The 11,121-nt window shown below is 43.7% G+C and overlaps 1 protein-coding gene and 1 pseudogene across 1 annotated transcript; one reads left to right on the top strand and one right to left on the bottom strand.

The window, feature by feature from the left end:
* Positions 1-211: 211 nt before the first annotated feature.
* Positions 212-6,579, bottom strand: LOC115834040 (annotated as a pseudogene).
* Positions 6,580-7,306: 727 nt separating this feature from the next.
* Positions 7,307-10,101, top strand: LOC115834039 (succinate dehydrogenase [ubiquinone] flavoprotein subunit, mitochondrial-like). Its single transcript, XM_030808821.1, has 3 exons — positions 7,307-7,375; positions 7,688-7,852; positions 9,565-10,101. Exons 1-3 carry the CDS (start codon positions 7,343-7,345, stop codon positions 9,709-9,711), a joined length of 345 nt encoding a protein of 114 aa, XP_030664681.1. The 5' UTR covers positions 7,307-7,342; the 3' UTR covers positions 9,712-10,101.
* Positions 10,102-11,121: the final 1,020 nt, after the last annotated feature.

Here is an 11,121-nt window from a genome sequence, read left to right as displayed (position 1 = left end):
GCCGTGCACCTGGAGACCCAGAGAGGAACATCTAACTGGAACATTTGCTCCCCGCAGTGCCTCCAGCTGCATCGCTCCCAAACCGGAGCATCTCTTCCCACCCGGGTCTCCAGCTGCACGGCCCTCAAACTGCAATATTGTCTACCCTCAAGTCTCCAGTTGCAACGCCCTCAGAATTGAACATGAGCTCCCCACAGGGTCTGCAGCTTCACGGCCCTCAAACTGGAACTTCAGCTTCCCACTGGGTATCCAGCTGCATGGCCCTCAAACTGGAACATCAGCTCCCCGCCAGGTCTCCAGCTGCTGGGGGCTGACAAACCTTTCGTTGATTAAGTGGCCTGGGTGTCCCAGGCCCATTTATATTAGACCTCTCAGTATAGCTTGGTGCATTTCCAGGAAACGTAACACCATTCATTCGATTTAAACTATTGGAATTGTTTTTCTCTGAAGAAGGATAAACACAGCTAACAACCATCACATTCTTTTCGACTCCTCTGAGAAGTTTGTCTGTTCCTGTATAGTTTCTCCTTGGATCTGTTAACAATTCACCTAGTCACTGAATAGTAAAAGGGATACCTTAAATCCAGTGACAATTTTCAGTATTCTTTCCTTCATTTCATCAAAGGGAATATATTCGACATTAGGGTTGGGAGGACCTCTTGCCTCAGGAGCTGAAGTTCTGAAATCATCCATCACTTTCTCCTGTTTCAAAATAAAATAGTCTTTAAATTGGGACCACTGAATCTGTTTCTCCAGTCTTGGCTACATGACAAAGAAACTGATCCAGGACAGGACAAGCTTTCTTTTTCCCCCTCTTCTCAAAATCTTCCAGTGCCTCCTGGAGCCTCTCAGCGTCCATGGCTTCCCGGAGTCCCTCACAGCCTCTGCCTCCCTCGGCGGGTCTCTTGGGGACCGGAACGCCTCCCCCCACCCCCGACGTCCTCCCACTCCCTCGCACACACTCCAGCACGCAGGGCAAGTGGGGTGAGGGGGAACGAAGGGAGCCAGGGGAAGCGTGTGAGAGAGTGAGACCGACAGAGGGAGCACCTCCCCAAGCCGCTACCACCAACCCTCCAACATGGCGCCTGGCACGTCAACCTAAAAAGTTATTTCTTGGAGAAGCGATGGATGACAGAGATTAATCTGAGAGTTACTGTTAATGGAGAAACTTAGAACTTACCATTTTTCCTGTGAGGTTTTGGTGCTCATACTGCTGTTCTGTGAGTTCTGGCAATTGAGTCCGTTCACACAGCCTGGTGATGCAGCAGGTGCCACAGAAGGACCCTGTCCCGGCTGGCCTGCTCCACTTCTATGATGGTGTGGCCTCTGTGATGGCCTCTGTGATCACTTCTATGATGGTGTGGCCTCCCCTTCTATGATGGTGTGGCCTCTGTGATGGCCTCTGTGATCACTTCTATGATGGCGTGGCCTCCACTTCTATGATGGTGTGGCCTCTGTCACAGATCTGTGACCGTGTCTTGAGGGGAGACCAGGCCCTTGATCACAAGCATATCCATGGTGAGGTTCCGTGGATGGAACCTCCTGGATGTTCCTTCCTGATGTTCATCTGCCACCTTGCTATTTAGTGCATCTTGTTTATAACTGTCTTCTAAATATTGAGTAGAAATAAAGCATTTGTACAGTATGGGTAAGGTATACAGAATATTGACACGTTGGACACAGAGGACCGCCACCAAGTTTAGGGAGTAGAATCTCAAGAGACATCACTTTGGATGCTTCCTGGAGGCCCTGCCTGAGTCCCGGTCCCTTCCCTTCTCCTACGGAGGGAATCACTTCCTGCTTTAGTCTTTATTATTCCCACACTTTCCTTCATAGTACGTTTCTTTCACCATGTGTGTACATCCCTAAAAAATGTGCCATTTAGTGTTTGAACTTTGTTTTCTTTTTGAGGCAGGGTGTTGCTCTGTTGCCTCGGCTATAGTTTTGAACTTTGATGTGAGGAAATTCTCCTGCGTGGCTCTGAGCATCTGCTCTGTGTCTGTTTTTTCCTCCATTCTCTCCCTGAGACCCGCCCACACTGACATGGTTCATTTCATTGCTGCGTGATCTCCCATCGTCTGAGGGGAACATGGGAAATGTCTTCATCTTCCTGTGGATGAGTGTTTGGCCAGGTTGGGGTCCTTAGGACTGTGTTTTGTTGGGAACGTTCTTGGGCGTTTCTTTTGTACACAAGTGCAAGTTTCTTCTGGTCAGTAGCTTTCAAGTTTTAAAATTTCATCCCAGGTAAGAAATGTAATTTTCCTCATAACCCACAACACACACTCTTTCATATACAAGCATAACAGAAATATACTTCACAACCGTTCTTAGCAGTGCCTGGTGTTCCTGCTTCTCTCCATTCTCCCCAACACCGGCATGGATTGGGTGGTGGGATTTTTGCCCGTCTGGTGGGTGTCACGTGATATCTCCCCGTTAGCCGGGCGTGGTGGCACATGCCTGTAATCCCAGCTACTCAGGAGGCTGAGGCACAAGAATCACTTGAACCCAGGAGGCACAAGTTGCAGCGGGCCAAGATCGTGCCACTGCACTCCAGCCTGGGTGACATAGTGAGACTCCGTCTCCAAATAAATAAATAACTGACTGACCTGTAACAACCAGTTCTATTGGAAAAAGATGAAAGTTGGATCCATACCTAGTACTGTATACCAGGAAAAAAAAATTCAAAATGTTCAAAAGATACATGCTATGGTTTGAATGATGGGTGCCCCCTCCAAAATTCATGTTGAAACTTAATCCCCAGTGCGACAGTGTTGAGATTGTGGCCTTTGGGAGATGATTAAGTCATGAGTGGAGTTAGTACCCTTATGAAAAGAGCTTGAGGCAGAAGGGAGCACTTTCATTTACCCTTGGCCGTGTGAGGAAGTAAGTGTTCTTCTCCGGAGGGTGCAGCAACGAAGTGCCATTTTGGAAGCAGAAGCAGCCCTCGCCAGACACTAGTCTTGCCAGTGTCTTGATCTTGGTCTTCCCTGCCTCCAGAAACATGAGAAATAAATTGTTATTTTTTATAAATTACCTAGTCTGTGGTATTTTGTTACAGTAGCACAAATAGACTAAGACAATATAAATGTATTTTTGCTGGACAGTAAATTTCTTTCTCATGTTTTACGCTTATAAGCTACTTCAGTAAACAACTTTGTGTGTATGCCATTTTATATTTGTGCAGGAATATCTGTATGATATGGGATTACTGGTTCAGAGAGTATATGCAGATGGAATTTTGGTACCTATTTTCAGATTCCCTCCATAGCAGTTGTGCCATTTTGTATTCCCACTGGCAGTGTTTGAGAATGACTCTTTTCCCTGCAACTTCATCGACAGAATGTTTTCAAATTTTACATTTTTGCCAATTTGCTTAATGAGAAATGGCATATGAGTATAGTTTTAATTTTCATTTCTTCTATATATTTCAACATGGTTTATTTTATATTTTTTTCTATTGGGATGTTGGTCTTTTTCATCTCAGTTTCTAGGAGCTCGGTATCTATCAGGGAGATTAGCAAAGGCTAATCTCTGATGTCAGTTGCAGTTTTTTTCATCCCACACTTTGTCACTTTTTAATTCATGGTGTTTTCAGTGCTTTCTTCTCCCCTCCTCTTTCTCTCCCCTCATCTTCTCCCCTCTTTTTTCTTTCTCCTCTTGGCTAGCTTCTGCATTTGGGTCATAGTAAGACCTTCCACATTCCAGAATTAAAAAGAAGTCACCCAGGTTTTCTTTTGGTTACTTTATGTAGGATTTCACTTTTAAATCTTTGGACCACTGTAAGTTTATCCTGATGCATAGTGTTAGTTGTGTAACCAGTGTAATATTTTCCCAAATAGTTACCCATTGTTCCAGAGTCATTTTATTAAGAAGCCTGTATTTATTTTCCCCCTCTGAATTGAGATGTTACCTTTTGACAGATAATAAGTTCTCACATGTATTTGGGTTGTTTCTGGAGATGTCATTCTGTGTTTCACTGCTTTACTTACTGAAGCTTTATATAGTGTACTTTAACATCTAATAGGGTTATCCTCTATCATTGCTTCTCTGTCTTAGAGCTTTTCTTAAAAAAAAAAAAAAAAGATTCTTGTTTATTTTTCTGTATACACTTTAGAATCAATTTATCTAGTCCAAGAAAAAAGCATTTTGGCTTTAGGGACACCCTCTAAATTTAAAGTAGTACACAGTAAGGAATGTTTCCTGCTCGGTAGAGCGAGGCAGGAGAGCTGGATAAGTTTATCTCTTATACACCTTCCCAGCTACTAGTGTGACTCACCACTGGAGGCTAGGCAGTAGTCTTCTCAATTCCCTATCCTGGGAGGCAGGGTTTTAAATTATTTCCTATAGTCCTTATCAGTGGGTTTTTGTTAATAGGAGAAGGTAAGAGAGAGGAATCAAAGACTTATTTTAACCGATTTCATTAGTTTTCCTAGCCCTTTGCTCCATGACTAACCACTGTCTGAGTCAAACCTACCTTTTGACAAAATCAGATGGGTTTATTTCTGATGCCAACTCTGGTTGATGGTGGATGCCCAGAGATCTGTGTTGAGAATTCCAATAGCAGGTTATAGGAAAGGGTTTGCTGTGATCCATTAATAGTCTTTGCCATGGCTGAGATTGGAGATAGGTGGGAGACTTGGCAGAAGATGGGATCATTTGTATTTAATATATTTTGAAAATCCTTAACATGTCATTGAATGTTTTCCTATAGCTTTTATAATGACTTCATGATTTGAATATTTAATCAGTAAACATTTGGATTATTTACATTTTTTCCTCTTAAAATGATATGCTGGATTCTTAATCTCTAGGTATAACCGTGATTCTTTAGGTGAGGAATTTCTAATATTAAAAATATAAAAATTTCTAATGTTTTGATAAATACTGCCAAAATTTCCACAAGTTAATCACCTTCAGACTATTTTTCCTGTTAAAACATCTTACTTTATATTAAATATATTTTGATAAAATTGTCTCTCCATTTCCATTTAGAAAGGGCTCATTATACCTCCTCATAGCTCCTAGTCTTATCTACAATGATTGGGTTTCTTTGAACTTTCCATAGTATATTGTTTTATAATTTTTTTTTGTCTTGTGACTGAATCTTGCTCTGTCGCCCAGGCTGGAGTGCAGTGGTGTGATCTCAGCTCACTGCAACCTCTGCTTCCCGGGTTCAAGCGATTCTCCTGCCTCAGCCTCCTGAGTAGCTGCGATTACAGGCACCTGACACCACGCCCGGCTCATTTTTGTATTATTGGTAGAGACTGGGTTTCACCATGTTGGCCAGGCTGGTCTCGAACTCCTGACCTCAGGTGATCGGCCTGCCTTGGCCTCCCAGAGTGTTGGGATTACAGGCATGAGCCACTGCGCCTGGCCTATTGTTTTATTTCTTAACTATTGTACCTTTTTCTTAATTTTTATTATCCTGTCAGTGTTCATCTGGTGTTCACCTCACTGGGGACCTGCTGATTGAAATAATAGGGATTGCTTTCAAGTGCTACCCTATTTTCTGCTCACCCTTGCACAGTCAGACAAAGGATAACTAAGGCTTTCATTTTCCATAATTTGTCACTTTTTAAATTCCTTGTATTATGATTTCTGTAGCATTCACTAAACTGAAGTTGTTCCCCTTAGAATGAGCAGAATAAAAAATAATAGCCAAAAGCTCAGGCTCTGGAGGCTGTCTAGGTTCTCGTCTCAATACTTGCTTGGTTGGGACTAGTTGCTTTTTATTTCAGCACTAATAATAAAAGTAGATCATAGAGCTGTGCTAATTCCTGGTCTTCTGAGACAGTTCCCTGAAACTTTGGTTGACAAAAGCTTATGACTGTAATAGCTATGCTACTTATTTTGGTGACTAGACAGATTGCTTAATATTCCTCCTAGGCTTCAGTTTCTTCATCTCTAACGTGGGGGAAAATAATGGTATCTACATACAGGGTTAAAGATTACTGGAGCTAATAATGCATGTCAAGTGTGTGAAACGATGACCAGCACCTAGTAAGACTTCACAAATTATTAGCAGATCTTTTAAATAATTTTTATTCAATAGTAAAATATGTAGCTTCCTGGCTGTATGGGACAGTCTTTTCTGAATCCGTCTGATTCTTTTCTCTCTTTTAGAGTTCTTCTTTGCCTCTTATGATTTGTGTTATAGTTTTCTTTATTAGAGGTGTGGGTGGTTTTAAGTTCAGGTGTTTCATTAAGGCAAGCTGGAGATAGGAATAAAAGGATTATGAAAGAGAAGGAGCTTGAAAGATGCTTTTACCCATATCTGTTTCTGCTTTATCAGCCTCTTTTTGCTGCCTTTATTTTAGAATTTAGAGTGATGCTTTGCCTTGTCTTCTGAAAGAGTTCCCTGAATCTTTAGTTGCCAAAAGTTCATGATTCTTTTGGTGATTCTTTATATGGGTAAAGAAAACCTATGCCCATATGTGGGGATGTTTGTCATTCCAGTGGGTGCCCAGCAAATTTGTTTTAACTCTATAACTGACTAACAGACGCCTTGTTAGTCAGGGCGGGAGCCTTGTTGTCACTCTTAATTGGGACTCCAGTCACACTTGGGTTTTCTGTGACCATCTCGCCTGCTACCCTCCCCACCCACTCCCGCCGCCCCAACACCTTAAGAAAAGGAGATCATCTAAAGAGGAGGAATCAGAGTTTAGGTTGGGGAAGAAAAGGGCAAAGGTTTCATTTGTCCCTGTGCTGCTGTCTTCCGGGACTCTCTGAGGGGTAAGACGGTGGTGGGCACATACAGCCAAAGGAAGTAGGGGTACAGGGGAGTGTGACTCTGAGTGTGGAGTTTATTACTTGGCAGGAGGCACTTCTAATCTTTAACACATGCCCGTAAATGCCATTGGGAAGGTTTGTTAATAAAACTCTCTGGAAAGATTTGTTGAGTACCTTTTCTGTGCCAGATAATGTTAGGTAATAAGCATATCACAGGTAGCCTTTCACTCACTGCTGCAGTCAGCCCTTCCTGGAGTTCCCTGTGTCTCCACCACACAGATGAGGAGACTGAGGCTAAGGGATGGAACGACTGGGCGAGTCAGGGAGGGGTTGTGATCTGGGATCTGTCAGGCCTCGCTGCTCCTCTGCTGAGGTCAGCCCTCACTGGAGTCACCGTGTGAGTAGTTGGCTTTCTCTGAATCCCCCAGTGGGTGGATTTGGGCCTGGAAGAGAAAGCTGGGGCTCCTGTTTGTGGCTCGTAAGGAGTGGTTGGTGTTTCCAGGGAGGAATCAATGCTGCTCTGGGGAACATGGAGGAGGGCAACTGAAGGTGGCATTTCTACGACACCGGGAAGGGCTCCGACTGGCTGGGGGACCAGGATGCCATCCACTACATGGTGGAGCAGGCCCCCGCTGCCGTGGTCGAGGTGATGGGCGGGAGGCTCTGGGTGCTCTGGTGGTCTGTTTCTAGTACAAGAGTCTGGGAAAAAATGTAAGCAATTGAGGCAGATGTGGCAGTCGAAAGAATGGTGATTAGCAAAGCTCACAAGAGAAGTCTTTGTCCGTCATGAACTATGCATTACATGTAACAAGAAAAGCTTCTCTTTGATGAAGTGTTGACATGTTCATAAAATAGTTTACTTTGGGTTTGCAGATTTGTGTTAAAGTTGTTTAGTGTAGATTAGTTGTGAATATCTTGACTCCCTTAAGGTAATAAGGTTTTTGTTTATCTTTCACAGCTAGAAAATTATGGCTTGCCATTTAGCAGAACCGAAGATGGGAAGATTTATCAGCGTGCATTTGGTGGACAGAGCCTCAAGTTTGGAAAGGGCGGGCAGGCCCGTCGGTGCTGCTGTGTGGCTGATTGGACCGGCCACTCAATATTTCACACCTTATACAGGAGGGTAAGGCCGCCCCCGGTCCACCTGAGACAGGACACGTAGTGCTGGGGCTTATGGTGACAGCGGGGAATGGGTTAGCGTGCCCAGTGAGTCAGCCAGAGATTACGTAAAAAGCAACAGAGAACAGCGGTGCGGGACACATGCAGCGACTGTTGATGTGACAGGACCAGACATGTGCCTTGAGGAGCTGCCCCTAAGGCAATGTGTGACTTCTTGCATCTATTTTGGAAAGTTGAATTGATAATCTTCTATACCAGGTTTTAACTTGGGATATGTGACACTCCTGGACTTTTCTGGGTTGCTTTTCTGACCTGTGGACGATGGAGACCCCTGAAGTGGTGCTGAAGGACCAGACCTGTGTCTTCTCTTTCTCTGTCAGTGTCAGCTTTCTGATCCCTGGAAGGGATGAAAATAAGAAATGAATTTGTTGTAGGTTTTTTTTTTTTTAATTTGTTTAGAGATGGGGTCTTGCTGTGTTGCCCAGGCTGGAGTGCAGTGGAGCAATGTAGACTCACTGCAGCCTTTGTCTCCCAGGCTCAAACGATCCTTCCACCTCAGCCTCCGAAACAGCTGGGACTACAGGCATGTGTTACCATGTCCAGCTAATTTTCGAGGGTTTTTTTGTTTTTGGTAGAGACGGGGTTGTCACCATTTTAAGCCCAGGCTGGTCTCAAACTCCAGGGCTTAGGCGATCCTCCTGCCTCGGCCCCTCAGGGTGCTGGGATTATAGCCATGAGCCACTGCACCTGGCCTGTTGTATTTTTTATTACTGTTTTTGATCAGTAAGATGTCACTGAGCCCCTGAATTCCCTGTGTGATTTGCTTAGAGCTCCACTTCTCATGCTTTGTCTTCAATATGTGAGAAGTAACCACAGAAAAAAGAGCGTTGAAACTTAGAAAATCAAAAGACAGGTGAGATGCAAGAATCACATTCTTGTTTTGAAAGCAAGATTGCCCTTTTTGTATAGTAATAAAAATTGTAGCTTTTGAAATACATTTAGTTCAGGGTTTTTGATCTCCTTTGTTAAAATTCGAGAGCTTGGCACGCCCTGTTTCTCATCGCACCGAGGAATCACAGAGCCGCTGTTTGGAGCACAGACCGCCGGACTGCCCAGGTTTGGGTTTGAGCTCTGTCCTCAGCTGCATGACTGGATGTTACCAAGCATTAATTTGCTTGTCACTGAGAAAGGGGGTCGTACACCCAGAGTTGTTGTAAGACTTAAATGAGTTTAATATGTGGAAAGCAGCTAGAACTGCCCATAGCAAGTGCAGTGTAAATATTAAGTAAAATAATCATTATTACTGTCCTTGCCACTGTTTGGGTAACTTAGATATGAATTCTCCAAGCTAGTATTCTTAACTAGTCACCACAGTATCATAGTGCAAAAGAATGTTCAAAAATTTAAACAAGATTTGAGGCATCCAACGTACACGCCGCTGTAATCAGAGTGTTGGCCAGAGGTCTGTGGGCCGGCCTTTCTCCTCTCTGGGGACGCCGCTCTGCCCCAGCCTCTGCTGCAGCTGTCAGCCTTGTCAGTGCTTTTTGTTATCCAGACTTTCCACTGTATCTTAACTGTTCTTTCTATTCAGTTTTGCATATAATGCCTTCTGCATATCTTTTCCGTCTCTCCCCCAAAAAGTATCTTGAAAAAAAATAATGCGTTTGAAATAGAGACCTAGCAATTGTTAGGTTATAAATGTGTGGTTTTTTGCAGGCACACATGGTGCTGGTTGTCTCATTACGGAAGGATGTCGTGGAGAGGGAGGCATTCTCATTAACAGTCAAGGCGAAAGGTTTATGGAGCGATACGCCCCTGTCGCGAAGGACCTGGCGTCTAGAGATGTGGTGTCTCGGTCGATGACTCTGGAGATCCGCGAAGGAAGGTGCGTGTGATTTACCACCAGCATTGTCTGAGCGGGCACACGGGCCGGGGTTGCTTCTGTGCGTTTCAGCACCGCTCGCCCTCACCTTCGTGTGCAGGGACGTGTGCACAGCCACCTCTCTGAGCTGCCGGGAGGCGTCTGTTAGTCTGTGATATTTTCCTAAAGACCTACATTTTGAAAATTTTAGCTAGTTTCTCAAATCTGTGGAACAGAGTTTCTCTTAGTGTGTGTGAGTATGTGACGGAGTATGGGAGAGACACACACCCAACCTGAAGTCAGTATGTGAGCCTTGGGTGTCGTGTCTGATACCCACAGATGTTTTTCGGCAGCTTTCCAAGTGTGGGGGTTATTTGGCTTTCAGTAAGACAATTTGCAGCTCTTTTTTTTTTTTTTTTTTAATTTTATTTTATTATTATTGTACTTTAGGTTTTAGGGTACATGTGCACAATGTGCAGGTTTGTTACATATGTATCCATGTGCCATGTTGGTGTGCTGCACCCATTAACTCGTCATTTAACATCAGGTATATCTCGTAATGCTATCCCTCCCCCCTCCCCCCACCCCACAACAGTCCCCAGTGTGTGATGTTCCCCTTCCTCTGTCCATGTGTTCTCATTGTGCAATTCCCACCTATGAGTGAGAACATGCGGTGTTTGGTTTTTTGTCCTTGCGATAGTTTACTGAGAATGATGATTTCCAGTTTCATCCATGTCCCTACAAAGGACATGAACTCATCATTTTTTATGGCTGCATAGTATTCCATGGTGTATATGTGCCACATTTTCTTAATCCAGTCTATCGTTGTTGGACATTTGTGTTGGTTCCAAGTCTTTGCTATTGTGAATACTGCCGCAATAAACATACACGTGCATGTGTCTTTATAGCAGCATGATTTATAGTCCTTTGGGTATATACCCAGTAATGGGATGGCTGGGTCAAATGGTATTTCTAGTTCTAGATCCCTGAGGAATCGCCACACTGACTTCCACAATGGTTGAACTAGTTTACAGTCCCACCAGCAGTGTAAAAGTGTTCCTATTTCTCCACATCCTCTCCAGTACCTGTTGTTTCCTGACTTTTTAATGATGGCCATTCTAACTGGTGTGAGATGGTATCTCATTGTGGTTTTGATTTGCATTTCTCTCATGACCAGTGATGATGAGCTTTTTTTCATATGTTTATTGGCTGCATAAATGTCTTCTTTTGAGAAGTGTCTGTTCATATCCTTCACTCACTTTTTGATGGGGTTGTTTGGTTTTTTCTTGTAAATTTGTTTAAGTTCTTTGTAGATTCTGGATATTAGCCTTTTGTCAGAAGGATAGATTGCAAAATTTTTTCCCATTCTGTAGGTTGCCTGTTCACTCTGATGGTAGTTTCTTTTGCTGTGC

The sequence above is a fragment of the Nomascus leucogenys genome, unplaced genomic scaffold (assembly GCF_006542625.1).
Source record: "Nomascus leucogenys isolate Asia unplaced genomic scaffold, Asia_NLE_v1 001022F_60102_qpd_obj, whole genome shotgun sequence".
Lineage (NCBI taxonomy): Eukaryota > Metazoa > Chordata > Mammalia > Primates > Hylobatidae > Nomascus > Nomascus leucogenys.
Note: the sequence above shows the minus strand (reverse complement) of the source record. Positions and strands in the feature narration are given on the sequence as shown.

What these genes read in the sequence shown, in the direction of transcription:
- LOC115834039 (XM_030808821.1), top strand. Translation starts at nt 7,343, where the DNA reads ATGGTGGAGCAGGCCCCCGCTGCCGTGGTCGAG. An exon ending in CCCCCGCTGCCGTGGTCGAG is followed by an intron (nt 7,376 to 7,687) that starts GTGATGGGCGGG and finishes TATCTTTCACAG; the next exon opens with CTAGAAAATTATGGCTTGCC. An exon ending in TTCACACCTTATACAGGAGG is followed by an intron (nt 7,853 to 9,564) that starts GTAAGGCCGCCC and finishes GGTTTTTTGCAG; the next exon opens with GCACACATGGTGCTGGTTGT.